Below are 25,442 nucleotides of genomic sequence, written 5' to 3'. Positions count from 1 at the left end.
CTACTGAATAAGATGGTATCTTTCCTCTTTCTCCGTTCATGACTAGACATGTCATGAAGCTAAAGACTTATTATACATATTCATTATAGAAGATATTTGCTGAATTATTTTACATGAAGTACAATGTAAAACAGCAAGCACTATTTCTTCATTATTACTTTATATCCTGAGCAGGTAATTTGTGAAGGGTGAATGAAGTGTGTAGGAAGTCAGTAATTTAAAAGTGTTAATCTTTTCAATGAACACTGAACAAACAATTTTAACCATTAAGGGATAGAGATTGTACCAATTGTAGACCAATATTTTCCTACTCAAAATCAATGGTCAGATATGAGCAAGACAGCATTTGGGCTAGATCCACAAAAACATACAGAATACTTAGCATATAACAGCCCTTTCATTTGGAGGAAACACCTACCCTTTGTTTGGTATGCAGAATCCTTACTAAGCAAACCAAAAATGCAAAAGTGTCTAAGACAGTGACACACAAGAGTACTCAGTGTTGCCAAAGCTACTTAATGATCCAGTAAAGCAAGATCCATACTCTCCACTGTGAATATAGCAAGATGAACAAAACCAGTGTCAATGAGCATCTTAGGGAAGAGGGTCCAGGAAGCATTCTTTCTACCTCACAGCCCAAATCTACACTGCAGAGGAAAGTGCTCTCTTTCTTGCACTATAGATTTTTGTTTTCACTGGAGTACCAATGGCTCAGTTCCAACATGCCAAAATCGAGGGACTTTCCACCACTAACTAGCGATTAGAGCACACACATAATCAGAAAACATGACTTATTTCAGTTTAAAGAAGAGATTGAGTTCCTGCGTTCTGGGAGTGAGCTCAGGACACTGAAACTACCACAGGCACACACTGGGTGCAAGGAAAAGGAATTTGGTTATTATACTTTGTGCTAAGGTGTGAGATCCATTTATGATAGATCTGCTACAGTAAATCAATCAGAGTGAATCCTTTGTGGGTTTAGTGCACAAGAGATAGGAAGCTGGACACAGATTACATTGTGGATATGCAATCATTTAGAGCATACCAAGTTATATATACTTAAGTCTTTCCCAGTCACTGAAAAATGAGTTCCTGAATTGCCTTCTTGGATGCAGGCTTATAAATTCTGCCTAAAGTTCCTCTATAAGGAATTAAAGTGGGCAGTGGATTTCAACTTTGTCTTAGAATCAAGATGAGTAGCTATAAATCCATAAATTATTTTAATTATAGCCTTAGTTCTTAAGCTGGTTAGAAAATACAGAGCGTTTTAATTAAGGAAAGTTCAAAGTTTCACATTTTTAAATCATTCCTGACAAAAAGGTACACCAGACAAAAAGATTAACAGGCCCATTTAAACTTAATTTCAGAGTTATTTACAGATTTGGCTGTAGAATCTCAGGAAATTCATTTTGCGTTAAAAGATTAAATGCTACAGCTTTACAGAGGATATTTTGTAAGATTGAGACACAACACAGAGCTTATATTATCTACTTGTGTGTCAGATGCAACACCAACTAATGCATCAAGCTAGGGTAAAAGGTCTCAAAGAGTCTAACAGATTTATTAATTTGCACCAGTATGCTCTTCGATTTACAAAATAATATTTTACTTCATTTTGCTCTTTTCCTAACCAAATGTAGGTTTTACTTTTTCATAAATATGTGTATTGTAGCCTAATCAGTTTTCATTTGTGGTTTTTTTTTTGTCTTTTGCCATTGCAGTGATTAATCTACCAGAGATTCACCAGATAATGCAAAGAAGCATTTAATTACATTCTTTGATGCTAAAACATACCAATAGTTTTCTCTGCACAAAGCATAGCTCTATGTGTTCTAATGTCCTTTTGCTTTTAGTTGCTTCTGTAAGTTTTAGCAACATATCTCAATATAGACAGAGACATACAACAAAAAAAAACAGATTTTTAGTCATCACGCAGGCTTAGGACCCCTGAGACATTTGCAGGAGGTCACTAGTCTCTATTTTCCCATCAGAGAAAAATACTGCTAATGATGTTCTTTAATAGATTTTTCAATGCATCTGCTACACAGTAACTGTCAATAGAGTCTCAACATTAATTACTGCAGTTTTTTTATGTTTCTCTTCCATTAGTGTTTTAAGCTGTTAGCAAAGTTGAGGTCCCATCATGGAATCCACAGGATTAGACTATGTGGACAGTGATTTTACCTTTCACAAGTTTATTCAGGATCTACAGTAAATTATGTAATAAATGTAATATGATATTTCTATGTCTTAGGAATTGAACTATCTTAAAAATACCATATTTTCAATCTTTTCCAGTTTGCAGGCTGCCTAAAAATGTAATCAGAACAAATTCCAGCCTGCTACTAATCATTGACTCACAGTTATGTTCATCCGAGCCCTTAAAAGTAGTTCACAAATCCCAGTGGGTCTCCTGTGGATCATCAGTTTTAAAAACTGGGGTGCTCTCACCATTCATTTCACAATTAAAGATACAATTTCATTCAGCAATTCTAGAAAGAATTATTGCTGTGTGCAATTACTAGTGAGGGCAGCATATTTTGATTCAACATGTGATAGGCAAGCATCTCTTTCATAGTGTTTATAGCTCATTTAAATGGTTTCAACTCTCTCTGCTTTCCTTTTGCATCTGATAAGCCCCTACACCGACTTCTTCCAAACATGCAAGTAGCATATTTTTCTTAACTACAGAACAAACGCTACAACCTCTCAAATTCCTAACCTTTTAGGTACCAAAACAGACATGTTTTGTTTTTATTTCTAAATTACAAAAAATCATAGATCAGGAAGAGATTTCTCTTCCACCAACTCTTGAATCAAGAAAAAACATCTGTCACTCTACATATTATTTAACAATAAAATATTCATTTGAAGATAGAAGGGCAAAGCACGCAGATTAATAAGGGTGTGTTAAAGAACCCAGGCAAGCATTCAACATAAATCAAATCAATATGTAAATCTGTGGTTTGATTGGGAATCCTGCATTTGCCATGTAAGACCCCAGCAGGGATTAGAGAGCAGCTATGATTAATGAGTTTACATGCCTCTAAATTCCAATTAAAAATCTCCAAATACTAATGTACCACTGGGATGCAAGGAGATTCATCCAATTTGGATGCTGGAACATCCTTTTTTTCTTTTCTTTTTCTTTTTTTTCTTTTCTTTTTTTTTTTTCTTTTCTTTTTGGAAATACAAACCCCTGGGACCTAATATCTTGATATATGATATGTAAAGGTAAAATGATTGTTAGCTAACCATTCTCTTAAACTGCTGATAATTTTTCTTTGTGTTGGAGCAGCATTACTATCTCCAAAAATAAAACTCTCCAAAATGGATGGCAAATGGATTTACTGGAAAGGAGGAAATGGCAAAACACACCAATACTGTCTGGTACAAATTTGGAATTGGTTTGGAGAGGCGATGCCCAGCTTAAGTGGGGTTAAACGTGAGATCCATCATTGTCCTGTATTTGCTTTATTACAAGAAAACGTCTCAGTTAAAGTTTCTTATTATACTAAAAGAAAAAACTAGCTTTAGATCAGGTGATGTATAAATGACATACCAAAGGAAGTCAGAACTTTGTTGACACTCAAAAACTGCAGATAATCTTAAAAGTAACAGAAATATTTAAAATACAGTGGATCACCACAGAAGTCAGGAAGAAATGTTTTCCTTCCTGATAAGCAATTTCCAGTAATCGTGATTTTTGGAGAGACAGATTTTATTTTCTTCCAAGCAATGCTCTCAATGCTAGAGGTTGGTTGGGCATAGGCATCTTTGATTCCAGCCCTTTGCTTCACAACGTATTTTGAAAAGTATCAAGCTTTGTAAAAAGAAAAAATAAAAGAAAGAAAGAAAGAAAAAATTCCATTGTTTGCCTTGGCTTGGCTTTTTGAAAGGATTTTCTTCAAAAGTTCATCAGTGATTACAGTAACTTCCTCCTGAAGGTTCTTTCTCACAGACTGCTGGAGGATGTACTCTGAACCTCTCAGACACTCTGAACCCCTTTGCTTTGCTTAAGAAAAGGGAGTTTTGGTCAGGAGAATTTTGGGCTACACGCACCTTTGGAGTGTCTCAGATTTCATATTCTTAATCTGATCATGAGTCTATTGCTGGCACAAATTGTCTCACTTTCTCTCATGCTCTTGAATACTCTGGGGTTTTTCTTTTTGTTCTTCTTGCTGTTTTTCTTTCTCTTTATTATTATTTTTCCCCAGGAACACATTTTAGTTGCAAAAGCAAGTATTAATCTTACACTTTTTTTTTCAGCTCAGTTTAGTACCTTTCCCTCAATGAAGTAGTACCATGCTTGGTTAATTAGCCTAATCATCTTTCAGCTTGGAGGTCGTTCTGCAATCAGTGACATTATATCTTTGCAAAATAAAGTTGGTATACAAATCCTGAGTAGAGCAGTAGCATAATCTGGCAAAAAAAAAGCATTGAAAAAAGGTAGGGAATGTTCAATAATACATAACGGCACACATTCCAGGCTCTCTGATTACTTGAGCTGGGAATAGAGTGGGACATGTTCAAAACAGGTGAATTTTACTTATTTATTTGAATTGTGTGGGCTTTTATTATTTATTTATTATTATTTGATTTGGCTGAGTTTCTCTCTTCACTAGATTTCTGTTAGCAGCTACAAAATGACACCTTCCTAGACTGACTGAAATTTCAACTTAATACTGAAATATATTGGTTTTTTTTCTCATAAGTAATATTTCTTTCTCCAGACAGACTGACTATAAACTGCTCTTTAAAGATTTCAGGAGCATCTTCATAATTCAACTCTGATGCTTCAGAAAAAATGATTATGCTCCGGATAGCAACTGTGCCTTTCTGAAGATGAGCTCTGAAAACAAATCACCTATTGCAGATGTCTTCAGAACAGCTGACCAAACAACACTGCTATCACTTCCTGCAATTCTCAAAAATCTCCACAGACAGTTAGAAACTGTTTCTCACTCTGTTCTTAAAGCAATTACAAAAACCATAATTAAGACCTATTTCCTAATGTTGTGTGCTGCCCTTTCTTGAAAAAAAAAAAAAAAAAAAAAAAAAAGCCTCTACTTATGGTCAAATAACAACATCACTTAATTTACAGGCTGTGAGCTGTGCAAATCCCACCTGTCCTACAGGCATGTGAATGAAAGAGGGTGAAAGGCACAGGGATGAACTTATTCTCTCTCTTACCGGGCTCTTACAACTGTGAACTCACAGGTACTGACTGTGGGGCAGGGGAACATCCTCCCATTGAACTCATAACTGAAGCAGCTTCTTATGACAATCCATTGGTCACTGTGGAAGCCCAAGAAGAATCATGACATACTTTGGCCAAGCCCCAGAGCTTGAGGAGGGAACAGGGATGTTTAGGAGGATGTTCCCTTCTCCTCAACAGTCACAGTCTTCCAGTAAGGGAAAAGATAACTTACACTTCAGAACTAGGACATACTTGCAGAGGAGGGGAGTGTCTGCCCTCCAGACACCATTAACACAGCAGTACATGCACCTACCAATAAATTTACAATATGTATCACCTCATACTATTTAATATATAAGGTACATATTTTCTGCTTCTAAAAGAAAGCCACACGGTATTATAAGTCCCAATTTTTGTCTGGATTTGACATTACAAAGAGAATTCTTTGGTATTGCTGTCAAAACAAATGAAGCAAAACACAATTTACAGACTTACACTGATACAGACTGACGATAAATATGAAACATTCTGTGTCCTTTCTTGGATGTTATGTGTTTACAAAGGCATTGGAGATTTTGTTATTACACTAGGTGTGGTTGATTGTGACATTTTTCTTGAAAGATGATCAAAGATTACTTCCAGCTAATAGTCAAACCCAATAGGTATTAATAACGAATGCTAGAGCCCAGTGTTTAGAAAGAAGTGTGACAAAAGGCTGGGGGTAGCAATGCATCACATTCTTGTGTATTCATTTTTTTCAACTTTTGAACAGTCAACAAAAGAAGTGATTGGCAACAAATATTAAATCAAATATGAACAAAGGCAGCCCTTGAAACTATAATGAATGTGCAGCTCTTTCTGAAGGAAGAGAGTGCTGAAAGCAATGAGATTTCATGAAATAAGAGCTATGGCTTAAGCTGTAATGAAACAATAAATACATTCTTCATGAATATGAAAAGATATTTCCAATTTTTCATTGTCAGGTGTTGGCTCTTATATTACTGCAATCTGCCAACCAGCGCTATGGGGTTTAAACAAAATAGAAGAGATAAGACTGCAGATTTTTTAATATAGCAGTAAGTGAAAAAAATCATCATTTTTTATCTTACCTCCTACCTTTTGAGTATGTGACAGATAAGACATGTTTCAGAAGGGGACAACCACTACTAGAAAGGCAGCTGCCTGCTTATTTATGTCTTGTTCTGGAAGTACTTCCATAGGATGCCCGAATGCATGTGCCACCTGATTTCAAATAAGTCAACTTTCCATCATGAGAAACTAAGCTGCATAAAGAGACTTTGCATCTGTTAATAAGAATTTTTCTATCTTTCTCATCTGTTGGCTGGATCTTTGGGACACTATGCTATGAACTAACTTATGTAGTAAGCCACCCTATAAAGGAAGGTGGATTATTAGAATTACTTTTTATTTCAAGAAACATAAATATCACATTGATATGTGTATGAAGACAAAGGAACAGCAAATATGACTTTCCACTTTATTAATGCCTTAGTGCCTCTCTCTTCTCCCACCACCAACCTGTAGTGTGTACCTATTTATTTCTCACTTTTCTTCACCTTCCTTTTAGTTCTCTTTTCTTCTCCCTTACTCTTCCTTCTTACCTCTTCATAAATCCCATTCCATAATATTACTTATTATTCTCAGTCATTTTATACTTCCTCCAACCTTCCTTCTCTGAATCATCCCTTATCTGCTGCCTGCTTTTCTCCCCACTCCCGCCCCACACACATACTTATTATTGCTCCAGTCTTTAATGTGCACCTCATTCCCATCTGTTCTTTATCTCCACGTTGTCCATCTTATCCTTTTACAGACAGACCATGTTGTTTCTTGCTGCCCACATAAGAAAGAAGGAGTCTTTTAGCTGGTCTGCTTTTCTTTATTTCACTGTGTCTTTCTCACACCACATCCCACTTCATAGTGAATGTTAATAACAACTTTATAATATTTTTATCAAAAATAAAAAAATACAGTTCTGAATCTGTAAAAAAGAAGACAAGGCTGCTTTGCTTTTGTGCAAGGTCCCAAAGATAAAGTCTTCTCTTTGTTGTCTCTATTTTGTCCTGCTGCTGTTTCTGACATGCCAAACAATTTACACATCTCAACAACCTTTATGCTTACATCTTTAAAACATAGCTTATAGGAGCTATTGATGAGAAGAAGCAGTAAACATTATTCAGAGAGGAAAGTGCATTGGACTGGCTAAGGAACTGGGAAATGACTGATGTAAAATATACAGAGCACTGAGGAGATATTTTATAAAGCTTTTTTTGTTTGTTTTAGATGAAGTTTTAGATTCTGCTAAATGATTTCAACTCCAAAAGTCTCCAGTATGCTTTGGATCACTTCCTGGAGTCTGACTAAATAGAAATGACTCTTAGTCATAACAAAATCTTCTACTTAGGCAAGACTTTGCAAGGTCTTGAGCCTGGGTTGTGGCTCCACTCCTCCAAGCTGGGAGATGTAAGGATAGAGCACAGCCCTGCTGAAAGGGACTTCGGGGCACTGGTGGATGGGAAGCTGGATGTGAACCAGCAATGTGCCCAAACAGCCCAGAAAGCCAACCATATTCTGGGCTGCATCAAAAGAAGTGTGGTCAGCAGAGTGAGGCAGGTGATCCTGCCCCTCTACTCTGCATTGCTGAGGCCTCCCCAGGATTACTGTGTCCAGATGTGGAGTCCTCATACAGAAGAAATGTGGACCTGTTGGAGCACATCCAGAGAAGGGCCACAAAAATGATCCAAGGGTTGAAACCCCTCTCCTGTGAAGACAGGCTGTGAGAGCTGGGGCTGTTCAGCCTGGAGAAGAGAAGGGAGACCTGAGAATAGCCTTTCAGTACTTAAAGGCGGGCTGTAAGAAGGAAGGAGACAAACTCTTTAGAAGAGTCTGTTGTGAAAGGACAAGGAGAAATGGTTTCAAACTTAAAGAGGGGAAGGTTTAAACTGGATATAAGAATAAGTTTTTTACAGTAAGGGCAGTAAGGCAGTGCCATGGGTTGCCCAGAGTTGCTGGATGCCTGGAGACACTCAAGGTCAGGTTGGATGGGCACTGAGCAACCTTATCAAGCTGTAGGTGTCCCTGTTCACTGCAGGAGAATTGGACTAGATGGCCTCTAATGGTCCCTTCCAGCTCAAACGATTCTCTGATTCTATCAAGATTATGGCACAAATGACCAGAAAAAGCATGCCTTCCACTTTGGTGGTTTCTTTGACTCTGGAAGAAAATGATGGGGAAGAATTTAAGGGTAGATTCAGGCATGTTTGAAAATGCCAAACAAATCACTGAAGAAATTTTAAAGAATAAACATTCCAGTAATTTAAAATTAGTAATTTTAAAACAGGCTTGAATGGGGCAGTTTCCTAGTTTTCTGCTGTTCACAGAGCAAGAGGAGCAGCAGAACTACCAGATGGTATTCTGCAGAAGCTGAGTACGCTTGCAGCTGATGAACTTAGGCTCAAATACTAAGAGCAAAGTAGGCTTTTTAATAAGGGCAGATCTGGATATTGCTTCTTGCAACATTGTTTTGCTGTAGATTTCCAGTCTATGTTTTGAAAATTTTGTTTCACAAAGAAAACATAAAACACATGGAACCCAGCATCCTGTCTTGTTGAAAGAATATGTGTATTTCTTTGCTAATAAATAGTTTCTTAAGGACCTATTATCTAAACAAACTAAAATACATAAAACAAGGTTCAATTTTCAATATTTAAGTTTTGATGATACATATGAAGTTCCTTATGTTCTATGTATGTTTGCTTGCAATCTAGACAACTGTGCAGCACAGTACAATATGAAGTGAAAGTTATTAGTTAAAAAAATCATACTTTGCTCTTCTTGTAAAATGTAAAACCATTCATTTCTAATTAGACAAAATTCAAAGTTTATTTTTAATGTTCTTCCCTTTTTTTCTAGAAGAAGAAAGTACAATTTTATTGCATAATTACAAGTAATAAATATTTTGTTAATATTTTTAAATCTTATATCAATTTTTGTCTGTTTTTCATCCTGACAAAAACTGACCTTTAAGTTATAAGGACTCTAAAAAAGTAGCATTTGTGGCCAATATTGAACTTGCTTTTTTCCAACAGATTCTATTTTAGAATCATAGAATCATAGAATGACCAAGGTTGGGAAAGACCCACAGGATCACCCAGTCCAGCCATCCACCTGTCACCAATAGTTCTCACTAAACCATGTCCCTCAACACGACGTCCAAATGTTTCTTGAACACCTCCAGGATCGGTGACTCCAACACCTCCCTGGGCAGCCCACTCCAGTGCCTGACCACCCTTTCAGAGAAGTAGTATTTCCTAATATCCAGCCTGAATCTTCCCTGGCACAGCTTGAAACCATTCCCTCTAGTTCTACCACTAATTACATGAGAGAAGAGGCCGACTCCCAGCTCGCTACAACCTCCCTTCAGGTAGTTATAGAGAGCAATAAGGTCTCCCCTGAGCCTCCTCTTCTCCAGACTGAACAATCCCAGCTCCCTCAGCCGCTCCTCATAAGGCCTGTGCTCCAGACCCCTCACCAGCTTTGTTGCCCTTCTCTGAACACGCTCCAGGGCCTCAATGTCTTTCTTGCAGTGAGGGGCCCAGAACTGGACACAGTACTCGAGATGCAGTCTCACCATTGCTGAGTACAGGTAGACAACCACTTCCCTGTTCCTGATGGCAACACTGTTTCTGATGCAAGCAGAGAATGATGCAATTAAGCTGCTTTTATCAGCTTAATATTCTACACTGGTAATAGCTTCCAAAATGTTTGTTAAGATTGATTCTTATGGTGAATGTCAATAGATGCTAAGCTGAAGAATCTGTTCTCTAAAAGGTGCAGTTTTGCAGGTTTGCATAGTGCAGAAAGTTTCAAGCAGTGACACAGGTAGTTATCACCTGATGTGACAACATGATGGTACTGTAAGCCACAGTACCTAGACTTCCATTGGATGTCTATGAGCCTGTGACAAAAATGAAATTAGCTCCTGTCACTTCAGTAAGGAATGAGCAGAGAGATATTAAAGAAATACATAAATATTAGAAGTCCCTGAAGGTTAACAAGCCAGTTTCCTTTAGCTGAAATGACAGCGTCAGCCAAGAACTTGAGGGCTCAGTCTATGTTTCTCTCTCTAAAGCAATTAGTCAATCAGTTCTTTTAAAGATCTGTGAAACAATCTGTCCTATTTCATATGTCTGTACAAGAGTTACTTTAAAGTGATTAGGTTACTGCACCAAAGTCTGGCAAACAGTTTTACAATAGGCTTGTATACTGTTAAGAGAAACTACTGGTATGCTAGGAAATGTCAACTGTAATTAAAACCAACCATTTTCAAATACATTGCAGGCTTTCAAAATAGTGAGGAATGCTTTTTACAGAAAGAATTTTAAACCCTGAGAGCTCGGACTTTTTAAAAATGGTTTTTAATGTGTTTTGTTTTGTTTTTCTTTTTCTTCTTCTTTTTTTTTTTTTTTTTCATTTTCTTTTTGTAATACCATTTTGGAAGATGTTTATTCATTATAGCAGTTGCATCAAAAATCACTGGACTGCGTTGTTCCTTCTCTGAACTTGTCACAGTTCTTATTAAGGTTGCATTTAAGGATTGTCCCTGCATGTAATTCTGAGTACATGGCATGGAATATGTTTTAAAGATTTGTGAGATACTTTGCCAACTATCTATTTACTGAAAAGTGACATTTTGAAGTACTGAACTGAAATTGTGTTCAGCTTTTGGCGAGTAGTGTTGGAAGGATCAAATATAGAAGTTTGAACATGGTTCAAACTTTCTGCTAATATAAAGCATATAAATATTGCAGATAAATTTAATTGATGGTGGTATTTTGATTCTGATTTTTGTCCTTAGCTCAATATAAACCTGTAAGAGAAGCATTTTTCAATATCCAACAAGCAGATTTGAATCAAGAAAGCTTTTAACATTCAGGTACTATGAATTTTTACTCTCTTATGGAGTAAAAATTGCTCTCTTTCCATTAGATCATCAATGATATTTTTACCTGAGTAGTGTGGCTCTCCCTATGTCTTTGAATCAATGAACCTGCTGTAGTGCTGGCCGACAGTCTTGAATATTCATTTTCCTCTGGTACACCTAAAGAAGAACAATAATAATTTATTTTCTAACCTGACATTTATGAATTTGTTGATTTCAGCTCATGATTCAAAAGACTCTGACATATTTTACAACAAAGGAATGATAAATGTCACACATTTGCCTGGGTATTTACTTCTTCCGCGCTTACGAAAGCTGGAAAGGTTATTGTTTATCAAGTATAAACACTATCGTTAAGTATGTATGTTGGTTTATAGAAATTGCACTGAAAGAGCCTACAAATAGCACACTACCTACATGACACTGGCCAGGGATTCCTCCTGCAATGCAGAAATCCCTGGTTCCTCTTCCCCTGGCTTCTTTTCATCACAGAAGCAATGCAAATGGAATGCAAAATGGACCCAAGGTCTATTCACACACTGATGTCTCCAGTCACGCGGGAAGTCAATAGCTCCAGGTTTTACAACTTCTCCTCAGTACTGTAGGACTGTTTTGTGTAACTGCTGTATTTATTGTGCACTCTCCATGTGGGAAATAGCTGTCCAAAATTCTAAAGTGTAAAAACCAGTGTGAAAGAGCCAGGCACACCCTCTGGCATCAAAAGAAATGAGCAACTCTGTGCAGTGACCACAGAGCAAGGCTCATAGCCAGCATTTCCCATCACTTCTGCTGGAGTGGGAAGACCACTCCCACAGTACTGTCAGTGGATCCGGAAGACAAGACCAGGGGAAATGAAGGCAGAAATATAGTGAGCCCACAATAGGCGTTATTAAGCTCTTCACAAACTCACAGACACCATAGTTGGTCTGGCACCTGACAGTTTATTATTGCTCAGCACAGCATTTATTCCAGTTTATCATATTCCTATGGCATCCTTAAACAGCATATCACTATTTCTTCTTTTGCCAGAGTTGGCCATCAGGCGAAAAGGATTAATCCTATCCCAAGATAATGAAAGTTGAATTGTCCTCAGCAGATTACCAACTGGAACGATAACATCTAATCTGAATTTGGGTGGGAGTAGATGACTTGTAAAGGTCCTTTCCAACCTAAACTGTTGTGCATCTCTATCAACTGTCAGACTCGACTAGGTACTTACCTTTTGGGTAGCTAAAACTAGAGAAGGTGAATCTGTGCCTAGATAGCTAACTATCAGATGAACAAAAATGAGGTGAACCCCACTCTTTGTGTACTGTACATGACATATCACAGAATTGTAATGGAAATAATTCAAAAGTTCAAATGCAATGAATCATAAACTAGTTATGAAATTATGTACTGTACTACTCATAGTTCAGTTTCATGTTCCTATTCAGTTTCTTGTTCAGTCATGAAATTAGCACAGAAATACATGATGAAACCTCTTCCGAACCTCTATTTTCTACATTAAAAAATGCTTATTTTTTATTTTGATAAATGAGTATTAATTCTTATATGGTTAGTGATGTATGATTTAACTCATGCAAATAAAAGCTGCATGAATTATTTCATAAAATAACCAGATTTTGTGAGAGAAACAGAACAAGAGTTTTAAAGAGAATGAATGATCCTTATTCCTTTCTCACTTTTAGTTTCCCCCTTATACTGTTGCATATCCATAGCTTTGTAGCTAAGGACAGCTGGTTTTTTTGTATTGTTCTTCAGAATGGAGCTTGTGCAAACTATTCCTAAATTTTGATCTTCTACAGCTTCAGACCACCTAGACTTTCTTTAGACACATAGAGGCAGTGAAATGGCCAAAGCCCTGATTGCAGCTGTGGAGATAGAACAAACCTTGTGAGGATCCAGCCCTTTAGATCTACCCAAAGCAGAGAGGGCATCTGAGCATGTTCTCTCAATGCTTTGAACAATGTTTTGTTTTAAGGTGGGGTTCTTTCTTTTTGAAGCTGGTCCATAAGGTGTTATGTATATACTGGAAAGTCTGACATTCACATTCTCCAGTATACTAGGTTTGTCAAATGCACGCTGTCACTATTCCTTTCTTACACTTACTAAAGTCAGTAAACAAACCCTGCTCTACAACATAATATTTGCCCTGAGCAAAATCACTTTTTTTTTTTTTTTTTTTTTTGTAAAATGAAATGCTTGAAATGTGTTTTTTATTTTTAATTTGAGATTTCCCTCTAAAAATGTTTTTGTCAACACAATTTGGTTTTTTTACAATAATAAAAAATTAACCACATTTTAATGCAGAATGCCCTTTTATGTCGTGTGTTCTTAATTTAATTTGAATAAAAAATATATTGCAAATTATTTGCAAATTATAGACACTTGTAAAAGAACAAAAACTTTTCCTAGACCAGTAGCATGCTTTTGAAAAAGATACTGCTTTTGCATTATATTCATACACTTAAGGATCTATGGTGCACGATAGCCTTGAGCTAAGAATATCAGTGATTTTCTATGAAAAGCGCTTTGATAAGCAGTCTTATCAAATAAATAAAGTTTCCATGTACAGCAACAGCATGTCAACACAAACCAAGCAGAAGCTTAGTGGAGTTTGGAAAGATAAATGGGGTAGTTGATTGCACTCTAAAAGTTTTCCTTTACGTGCACCTAAGTAAATATTTGGATACCACAGTTGTGCACTGAATAAGACCTTGCTTAATTCAGCACAAGGTTGGAAGCATCAGTTTAGCAGGGGCAGAACGACAAGAATGCAGGTTAATGAGAAGTACAGGCTGGAGCACAAATTGTGTCATCAGGAGTGGGCTTTCTTTAAACTGTTCTCAAGTCATCCACAGTAAATGCTCATGTCTGTGTCACAGGGACATTCTGCAAGGTTGTTTGCTGCGACACCTCTCTCATTCTGTGATTTCCTAGACTGATGGGAACTCATTGCCTACTGTGCTAAGATCAAGTGGTAAGTTCCTATATATCATGCAGCAGACTGCAGCCCACAGATGACCTGCTTAGAGAAAACAGCCACCTTCTTGGCAGCTAACGTAAGGCAAGATTCATACTCTCAGCAGAATAATATACAGGGCTCTTAATGAAACAGTCAGGTTCTTGACAGCTGATCAAAATGAACTATACAGTGAGTCCATTCACATGTATCTCCACACAACAAACAGTGGGCCTCAGAGGTAGCTGAAGAGCAGAGGAACAAGCAGCAAAGGTTCCTTGGAGAGACAGCAGGGTGCTAATGGTGCTGGATACTTGGCACAGTGCAAAGTCTGTGCCTGTGTGCTCACTGGGCATTATGCAGCACATTCAGTCTCCCGTGGTCCAAACGGTCAGTGTCATCTGTGTAGAATTAATTCTAGATTTCAGTTGGATCCAGTGGTAAGTACCTCTACAGCAGTCCACCGGGGGTAAAAAACTGTCATATACCCACTAACCAAAGGTTCAATCACCTCAATTTCATTATTATTAGTTGTCAAATTTAATCATTTCACTTAATAATTAAACACTCCTCTATATCCCATTAAGTACAAGGTGGAAATAAACAACTGTATTTCACAACGTTTTTATTGCTGTGTCTGAGCGTTTCCCACTTACTTTGATGTTCTGAGTGATTTAGGATCACAGATTTCAGCACTGTAACATAGAAGATTATTATAGGCTTTCTGATGACTGTTTGCATTTGGAAAAGAAAATAGTTTAAAAAAAAAATGTTTCTTTTAGCATAAAAATGTGGTCGGTGTGGCAGGTTTGTAGAAGACAAGCCACATGGTCGTAGTACAGAGTTGTAGAAAGCTGTTATTAATAATATTATAGACAAAAAGAAGTGGATTACAATATATAAGATGAAAAACAAACTCATTAAAATTGCAGACCAACAGCAGTCCCAGAAATTAAACTCAGCTTCTCAGAGCAACACAGCATTAATCTGTTTGGAAGCTGAGCTAGCCAGTCTTTTAGTCGCTTAGAAATGGTTTTCTAAAGAATCATCGGGTTAGACATAAGATTAACATCTTGGTGAAAGTGACTATTCTTATGACCTTAGTGACTTTAAGTTTCATGATGCTTCAGAGAAAATGGTGTTGACACTTGTCTGTATTAACTCACGTGATGTTGCACAAATCTAGGTTTTCATACTAACAATGAAAAGTAGGTTATACAGTTCCACTGTGTAGCAATGGGAAACAAATTATTTTATGCTCACAAGTTTTGTAATCTCAGCATCAACTAATTAATAACACATTTCAAGTTTTGCTCTCTGCAAAGTTAGACGAATCTTGTATACAGTAATAAAAAAATGAAGTATTTTACATGAAAGTATCTCATGGAACATTGAAAAATCAAAGAATAATAGAATCACAAAATCACAGGAGTTGGAAGGGACTTCAAGAGATCATTGAGTCCAATCTCCCTACTAACACAGGTACCTTACAATAGGTAGGTATATCAGTACTGCCTGGAGATTTCACACAGATTTCCAAATCAAGATGTTGAAGTTGAATCCTGGAAGGATTTTTACTTTTAAGAAAGGTGTTCTACAATTCACATAATCTAAGTACACTGAAAATTTCATTTTGTTAGTGGAAAAGTGGAATTCCATACCACAGATTTTATTTTGTGACTTTGGTCTTTTGCGTCAGGGTAAAACTAAAGCTTTTAATATTTCTACAACAGCCTGATAGGCAAGATGTAGATCTGAACCTTAAAATACCACAAATAATGTTAATCCCTTTCCAAGTGGGATACTGAGAGACCTAAAAGGACTTTTTTTCTCTACGGTGAGCGGAAACCAAAACCATTCCTTATGAAAGCTGCACCAAAATCAGCAACCTTCCATTGACAGTTTGAGTTTGATGCAGTGATGTTTTTTAATGGAAAAAAATACCTTACTGGAAAATTCCATTGCACATTACATCTTTATGATTAAACTTTCCGTTTACAAATAGTTTAAAAATAATTTGTTTATGCATAATAGATTCAGTGTGTTATCGATATGAATAGCCCTGGCAACCAGTAGTTGCAAACACACTAATAAAAAACTTCACACAATTGAAAGCACTCATCTCACCTACCAGTTGGCCTTCTATTCAAGCAACAACCATTTATTTCAGTGACTGCGATCATTTGCTAACTTAACTATAATCATCACAAATTAGAAACATAAAGCATCACTTCATTTCTAAGCTGAAAAAAATGCAGCTCTTGTGATTAAACTCCCAGTTAAGGGATCTGGGGATAAAATGATTGCTCTTATAAAAAACTGATCTCCCGCAGGCCCCATTAGGACATCAGAATATATGATTAAAATCCTACATAGAAAGGAATCAAAGTCTTGGTCTACCCACAGATTTTGTGTTAATATAACAGTCTGACTGTTATACATTTGGAAAACACACTCCCTCCTCCCTAAATTGTTGTATTGATACAAATGGGGACACAGTTATAATGGACAAAGATGCCTTTTTCTTCTATTACAGTGTGTTCCCAGTTCCACACAGGAATGAATGCACCTCTACACTCCTATGACTTCTCAAACTGGATGAATTTTCTGCTTTAATTATCAGAGAGAACAGGAAGAATTATTTTGGCCAACAACTGCAGAATGAATTTCCCTGGAAAAAAAATGAATTATTTAGTTTTGAAATGCTTCATTTCAAGTAATAAAGCTTGTTTGTTTTTTTTTCATTTCAAAACCAGAGGATTTTTTAAGTAAAGCATATCTGGAACATGAAGTATTCCTGATAAACTTGATTTTTTCAGTTCAAACTTATGCATATTAAATAGCTCTAGCTTTCGATTTTATTTTATTTTTTTTTTTTTAGGATAGTATATTTGGAAAACAAAATGTAGCATTACACTTGATACTTTATTCCTTCAAATTTTCCAGTGTTGTTTGCAAGCTACCAACTATGTTCTACACTATGTGCACCTTCACCCTAAGCATTAAAGGCAATACAACTACTCTACTTAGGTTAACAATATTCAGATTTAAGCTTTTGGTAGGAAGATAGACATTTGCTCCTCCACATCTCATCAAAATAAATGTGGCTGAGGGAGCTGGGATTGTCTAGTCTGGAGAAGAGGAGGCTCAGAGGAGGCCTCACTGCACTCTACAGCTTCCTGAAGGGAGGTTGTAATGAGGAGGGGTTTGGCCTCTTCTCCCAGGCAACAAACAGGACCCGAGGAAATGGCCAAAGTTGTACCAGAGGAGGTTTCGATTAGACATGAGGAAGAACTTTTTCTCTCAGAGAGTGGTCAGGCACTGGAATGGCTGCCCAGGGAGGTGGTGGAGTCGCCGTCCCTGGCAGCGTTCAAGAGGCATCTGGATGAGGAGCTGCGAGATCTGGTTTAGTGGCTTGTGGTAGCAAGGGTAATGGGAGGATGGTTGGAATAAATGATCTTGCAGGTCGTTTCCAACCTTGTGATTCTACGATTCCATGAATACTTTCTTTTTGTCTCATTTTATATTCATACTTGTGTAATCACATTATCTGATTCTCCATAATACAGGTATTATAACTTTAGGTTTATGCTTATAGAACCTTGAAAGATTTAATTTGGTCACTCTTCTTGCAGCATTTTGATCATCTTGCTGCAATTATATACAATTTGTCATTCACTAGCAAGGCACTTGTACCAACGGGAGATCCTGACTTTCCATTTTCTCTTCCATTTTTCTTGATTATAGAATCAGAAGCCACAAATCTCAGTTCTCCTTAGGCTATTTACAGACTTGGAGCTGAGGTAATTACAACTTCCTCGACAGAGGCTGTTTTATTTTTTTCACATTCAGCTTTTATTGCAGATGAGCTTATCAGTTCATACACACAAAGTTAAGCCAGTTCCAGAAACAGAGATATTTCACAACTCAAGAGATTCCAGCTTGACTGTATCTTTAAAAGCGCATTGAAAGGCACACTTCAGCAATTTTATGTTAGAAGAGATTTGGGATTAAAAAATGCTTACCATTTGATACCGAATTTCCATTTTCAGCAGTCACAGAACTGGACAGTGGATTAGAAGACTGAGTTCCATGGTTATTTGCATTTTTATCCTGCGTTTCTGACCCAGTATCTGATGCATTTGGATCTTCTCTGCTCCTCAAGTTCAGGTTAGTTTCAGCACCTGCCACAAAGAAAAGGCTTGTCAGCTTCCGATTTGCTAGTAGCTTTCAGACAGAAATAAACACAATTAACTTTGAGAAACCAAATTACTTTATCAAATCAGTTTAATTAATCGCTAAGTTCACTAGACCAGCAATAATTGTGGAAGGTTCAAGTAAATTACTTTTGCAGGGTTCTTCTATTTATTTATTTATTTATTTATTTTACAAGTGTTCTACCTGTAGCCATTTAAAGTTTATGAAACTGAAAGCTTTAATAAAATTTTATTTGTACTGTTTCTCTTCACATATACATCTGCTGAAAAAACTCCACATGTTTGTATTGACCCTATTTTAGGTCCTGTTCTATGTCACAGAAGTTCGCATACTGCTGTCATCACTGCAATGTCTTCTACCATCACATTAGGTCAGAACAATAATAGCTAAAACATGGCTATATTCTTTTCTTTCATTTCCCCCCCTTGAAAAATGAGACAGCCTTTAACACAAAACCGTAAGTAGCAACATTCCTGCCAGCAAGGCCTCCCCATGGGCACTATTTACCCTGCCTCAGGGCTTTCCAGCCATCAGTTGTCACTTTCTATAACATTCTGGATTTTCAAGTCATTGCTTCTAGTTAAATTTCTTCAAGATATCACAAGGAGCCCTGGTCCTGGAGTAGATCACAGGATGCATACAGTGCATATTGCCTCAAAGAAAAGGGCAAAATTCTCTTTTCTTCTTTCCATTTTGACTGAGGGCTGAGGGGACTGAGAGACAAGGCCAGGAATGGTCCCTACTGCACATCCAGCACCTGGGGTGATCCCCACTCTACCCTTCTGTGGCAGCCCCTGTGAGATTGCTTTAAGCGTTGCACTGGCAGGGCTCTCTGGCTAGTTCCATTTCAGCTCCCCTAACTCCCTCCACCCACTGGGAGCTGGCATTAGCTGCAAGTCTGATGCACAGTGGCTCATCTGTGTACAGAGTCCCTCATTTAGCACTTTGAAATGGAAACATTTCCTCTGACAGTCCTCAAAGAGCTTGCTTTTGGGTGGGTCTGCTTAAGCTTTGTCATAATAAGAGCAACAACTGATGGAAGTCAAAAGACTAGCTATTAAAATCAGTGTTATAGCATTCACTTGCATGTCCAGTGCATTCTCAGCTCTCTCAAAAATGCAATAAATACTTATAAGTGTTAAGCACATAAGCATTTTTCAAGGGGAGAGGGAAAAAAAAACTCTTCACAATGTAACAGATACTTTTCCTGCAGATTTTCAAAGTTAATATTGAGTGCACAGTCAACTTTTCATGCCTAAACTGAAAAAAAAAACAACCTTGAATTACAAAGTACCAACATTCTTTTGAAACAAATTAATGAAATGAAAACTATACTTCCATTTTCATTGACTTGAAATGTTTCCTTTCACTGGAAAGGGCTTTCTTAGTTGTGTTTAGCTTTCAGTTATCTAATACTGAATCTTTCTTAACATTTCCTTTTCTAACAAAAAGCTGTCTTGAAAAGTCAAAAAGTTCGTTTCCAAGCTGTCAGAATAAAACATTTCAATGTTTTTTTTTTTTTATTCCCTTTCTTGCCCTCATTCCCTGATCCTTACTTGTTGCCAGATCTGATTGGAGTACTTCGCTGGTGCTGTTTCATAAACTGCATATTTAGGCAAAAGTGCTATGCACTGAAAAAATTAGGCCACCTCTACCCGCAGTAAGTGATTTGGGGCAGGCGGCAGAACTGGAGTCTGAGCTAGAAAATGCATGCAGCACAATTATAAGAGCATGCCTGATTTAGCTTTTGTGCAAGCAAGTTGACTGAAAAATGTGTCTTTGCAGCTCGCATTTAATTTGTCTGAAAAGGAAATGTCACTTTTGGATGTTAATAGTCAGTGCACTTGCCTATAGATCATAATCCACCTACATAATTATTGTGCCACCTTCTACATAAAGAGTCTCAGAGTAAGTGGCTGGGATCCTTATTTTTCTTGATACCCAAAAGATTTACTGATTTGCCTGACATCTGCAATCCATTTGACTACACAAGTGGAAAGACATTTTCTTGCATTCCTACTCCCTAGAAGCCTTTTGTTTCATGGGTACATTGTTATCTTTTCACAGCATTCATGAAGGGATTTCAGAAAAAAAATATATGTATCTTTTCTCCTTTGTACTAAACAGAGCATTGTGGATATTTACTACTGAATGAAAATCTCATAATAAACTGGCAGAAACAAGTAGTGGACAAACAAAACACCTTTTGAGACAGCTATTTACATAGAAATATGCTATCCCATTCACTCTATTCAGTCTCTGTAAGAAATGTACATCTTCAGTTACTTAATCATAGAATCGTGAAATCGCAAAATCATAGAATGGTTTAGGTTGGAGGAAACTTTAAAGATCATTTAGCTCCAGCCTCCTGCCTTGGGCAGGGCTGCCAGCAACCAGATCAGGTTGCCCAGGATTCCATTCAACCTAGCCTTGAATTCCTCCAGAGATGGGGCATGCACAATCTCTCTGGGCACCCTATGCCAGCAGGCGCCTCACCATCCTCTAAGTAAAAGGTTCTTCCTAAACATCTAAATCTCACCTCTTATAGCTTGAAGCCATTCCCCTTTGTTCTATCACTATCAGACTGTCTAAAAAGTCACTCCCCCTGCTGCTTGTAAGCTCCCTTCGAGTACTGGAAGGCCACAATTAGGTCCCCTCAGAGCCTTCTCTTCTCTAACCTAAACAATAGAAGGATATAATAAAGAAAAAACACCTTGCAGTGCCTTATTTCCTTAATCTTGTGGGCAGAAGAGAAGTCCATATTCTGTTTCAAAATAATCTGGATTGTATAAAGGTGATCGTACTGATTTTCTATATATAGGCATTTGCAGCTCCTTGTTGGAGCAGAGATGTGAATCTCTGGGAGAAGTGTAAACTCATATGTTGGCTAACTTCTAAAAGACTCATGGAGAGGCTGGAGTTTATCCCTTGCAAATACATACTGCTTATTTATTTTTGACTTTGTGTAAAATGGGTGAGTTTCTTAAGAAAATCTCTTTTATAGATAGGATAACAAGTGGATACTTTAGTCAGGTGTAACCAGGGTACTGTCCAGCACTGCAGAACTTACATAGGATGACTGGGCAATCCAGGCTGGAATTGCTGCCTCCCCACTGCCTAAAACATTTGCTGAGCATAAAAAATGCATCACCTGACTTCTTGTCATAACACTTCTGTTCCACACAGAGTAGCATTGCACAGCAATATCTTAGACAGGAATGCTGTGGACAACTGTAAAACATATAGGGAAGTACACTGCTAACACTTATTGAGTGAGTTATTGAAAAATTCCCCAATTCCAATTTTATTCATCAAATACTCATCCGAAATTCACTTCACCCTCATGCATTCTCAGTCACCTGATATAGTAGCTTAGATTTTTCTCCACATTAAAATCTACCTCCTCCTGCTGCCACGAACCCCTACAGAAACAACGGTGCACAGCTCTCTCATGCCTTATCAACCTTCTGGTTGATATCACAAATACTTTAGGAGAAGAGAAGAAAAGAAGAAATTATGGTTTCTACAATTGCACATCTTCACCAACCCAAGCTTTTTGTGCAGACTTGTACTCTGCTGTTCTCACCAGATGGATGGATGATCTACCAGAATCTTCCACTGGTTTTTTTTTGTTTTGTTATATTTTGTTTTGTTTTTTTAGTAACAGCATTTTAACAGTTGTCAGCCAGTAAGAAATGTTATTTGAAGAGTCATCCATGCCTACTAGTGAGACACTAGCTACAGAGAGGAATCAGCTGTAAGAGCATGGTGGGAGTTCATGATTATAAAAGGAATATAAGCTCTAAGTGAAAATATACAGACTGTTTGCAACTGCGAGCAGCATTTGGACTATTATTTTGGCAAACTTAATCTGCCAAAAAGATATCTCTGACTCAGTCAAATTCTGCTTTAACTAGTCTTGCACCTAATGAAGATGTATGGATAGTAAGGATGTATATGGACTGGGAGAATTTGTCCCTCGATTGCCAAATAGTTAATATAACTGAAAGCAAGGTCATGTACAGTGTTTTTAATCACAGTAAGACAAATGAAAGTGTAACAGTTATTTCCTTACAAGCAAGCTCTGTATTCCAGTAAGCCCACAATTAACTGTATCAACAGTACTTGAAAAGTATAAAAGGAAATGCATGCAAAAGAGGCAGGGAGTGAAATCCACATTTGCATGCTAGTCTCAGTGTTCCTCAAAGAGACTAAAGAGTTTGAAACTCATAAGGCATCAGATGAACTTAGTTTCACTTATTTTGGAATAATAAATTCAGAGTATGGCAGTCACAGACATGATTTAACATATGATTCTATATCTGCTTTTTATTTTCATTTCTGAATTATTATTTCTCTTTTAACAGAAAGCCAATACACTGAACGACTAAATGGGATAACTTCGTGTCAGAAGACCAAACTGAACTTTTGCAATTGAGCTCCAAATAAATGAGTTCCAAATATCATAATATAATTATCTTTTTTTCTCAAGCATAAAATATAAGATTCCAAACACTACAGTTATTTCATAGGTAGTATGTAGGCTGAATTAATGGAGTTATTACCAAATTATAAAATAAACTAGTACGGGCTCTATTCAGATGACAGACTAAAGTGCAATACTGACACATTTTGAGGAATTATTAATTTTATAAGGAAACTATAGATTTAGCCTGTTTAATAAAATCTAAAGCAAAGTATAAATTAATGATCGATATCAGCATTTAGGTGGAATCACCACAGACTCTTTTTGCAGCAAGACAGGAGAAACAATGTTATTAAAAACCCAGCAGTAGCTCACCTGATTGAACTGCAATTTACTTTTCTGTCAATGCCCTTTTTTCTGCCCTTCTTTCTTTAAAAACAGGCACATCCATAACTTTTATCTGTCCGTTTATGTTCTTTTTTTCAAATACTTCTTTTAGCATTTAGTGCTCATTTACAGCCTGACAGAAAACTCATTAATAACAACAGAAGGCCTCCCCTGCTTCCAGTGGGTTTTGGATCAGATTCATGCTTACCTTGGATGCTTTGTGCAGTGCTGCCAGAGCACTGAGCGATTCATGATACAGGGTAAATACAGAGTGCCTACTACTTATTCTGTCCTGGTAATTTAAATGTGTTCACAACTGTTCTCTGGCCCTGAGGCAAATGGTAAGAGATCCATGTCTATGCTATTAAACATACTTGTCCTCCACAGCAGACAAACCGCATCCAAGCTGTCTGCTGGGAATAGTCCCTGGCTTGTGCCATTTCCTGAACCATGCCCAGATTTGCCTGGAAGGGGGCCAGTCTGCCAGTTCCAAAACCATGCCAGGGACTGCTTGAACACTTTGGCTGCCCAGATGATTGAGTTGCCATACCCTGACATTGGCTCATATGAAAATAAACCCTTTGCCTTGACTAGTTACTGCAATAAGAAATGAATGGTCAATATTAAGTCCATCTCAGGAGAAAGAAAAAAAAAAAAAAGAATAAAATAGTTTAAAAAAAAAAAAAAGAACCTCAAACAGGATGAGGCTAGTGGACCACCGAACAACTGCACAGTCTCTGGTAAAGTCATATGCAGAAGTTTCATCTTCACTTGCGCTAGGCCAGTCTCTAATGATATAGGGAAGGCAAGTTTCCTTAGTCTTATTCCAGGGTAAGCAGAAGTCATATGACATACAAGGGTGTATACCCCTCTTGATCTGATCTGACACGTATCCGGATCATTCTTTCACAGCACACATTCCACTTCATTAATTAAATGGAGAGCACAGGCTATGTTCCCAAACAAGGAATTCCTGTGTCACCAGCTAAGCTAGATGTGTCTCTGTTCTAACACACAAACAACCTCTGTCCTGGTCCACAAATGATCAGTCCCAGAAAATAAAATCCACAGTTATCATAGAAAAAGCTTAATACCTTTTCCACGAATATTTTTCAACCTACAAAAATATGTAAGAAAATATTATGGAAAGAAGTATATGAAAAAAGAAGCAAATAGTTCTTCTTATCATTTAATATCTACAATAAATCCCAGAATAATATCAAACAATTTCTTAATTAATGAAAAATATGTATTCCTGCAACAAATAGTCAATTTATGGCTATTCACATCAAAATAGTCAGCTGTTCATAATTTTGTTTTCAACTTTGAAATCTAGAAAACACCGTATTCTGGTAGATACATTTATTTACTACTGGAGAAGCTTTTTGTTCCTGAGCTACCAGAGAATCTAAAAGCTAAATAGCTTGATTTCCTTGAAAACTATGGCTAGGATCCAGCAAATGAAAATTTCAAATCAAGCAGCTTGTCACTGTACACATGAATAAGTGATAACCGATGGATCTCATTAACAACCATATGAATGGCAAGAAGTTGCAGACAGAAGGGATTCCTGATCTATGTCCCCGTTCTTTCCTGGGAGAGTGAGGAATACACCAAATTCTAGCAGTCAACCCTGAATATTTGTTACATTTCCTGCGGTAACTGGACACTGTGCAATGAGGGAAGGTGATGACTGCACAAATGACACAGATATCATCTGATGAAGGATAAGGAGAGAAAGGTTACATAAAGAGAGGTTGTTTTATTTTGGCTCCAGTGTTTATCACTGTGTTTTGTTGCACCTTGGCAATTTCACTTGGCATTTCCTGTTTTGCTCTGACTTACTACTGAGACATTCCTTGTCAGTGGAGTTTGCTAGCTACCCTCAGCACGTTGTCTTGGGTGTCCTTTCGCTGGATGAATGCATATTGCTTCAGATTAGTTCAGTTTACTCACATGAAGTCACACTGTGACCTGCTGTAGCATGACTGTTTACTTTGTCTGCTGAGAGCTGGAGGCAAGCAGATGCATCTTATTTGCTGAAAGAAATGGAGCAGGATGAAAACTGACAAGACAGGATTCCCCCAGCCTATTAGCGTGTACTGCCTGTCTCGCCCTTATAGCTGTGCTGCCGGCTGCCACTGCAATAATTATTCATTGATTTATTTCATCTTGCAAAGCTTGCACTGCCAGCAGCAATTGTAGGATTTCCCCCTGCAGTGATGCTTCCAGGACGGGCAGCAACGAATTTGTAGTGTTGCTTCCAGCATCCTTCTCTTTAAGT

General features: G+C 37.4%; 1 protein-coding gene across 2 annotated transcripts in view; it reads right to left on the bottom strand.

Moving 5' to 3' along the window:
* Positions 1-25,442, bottom strand: part of MYO16 (myosin XVI) — a 355,874-nt gene that overhangs the window by 5,535 nt on the left and 324,897 nt on the right. For both annotated transcript variants that reach the window (XM_031613784.2, XM_090128652.1), the window contains exons 33-34: positions 18,153-18,311; positions 11,230-11,321 (exon numbers count right to left, since the gene is read on the bottom strand). In XM_031613784.2, the coding sequence (XP_031469644.2) occupies positions 11,230-11,321; positions 18,153-18,311 (251 nt within the window). The remainder of the gene's footprint in view (positions 1-11,229; positions 11,322-18,152; positions 18,312-25,442) is intronic.

The sequence above is a fragment of the Phasianus colchicus genome, chromosome 1 (assembly GCF_987193195.1).
Source record: "Phasianus colchicus chromosome 1, bPhaCol1.hap1.1, whole genome shotgun sequence".
Taxonomy (NCBI): Eukaryota; Metazoa; Chordata; class Aves; order Galliformes; family Phasianidae; genus Phasianus; species Phasianus colchicus.
Note: the sequence above shows the minus strand (reverse complement) of the source record. Positions and strands in the feature narration are given on the sequence as shown.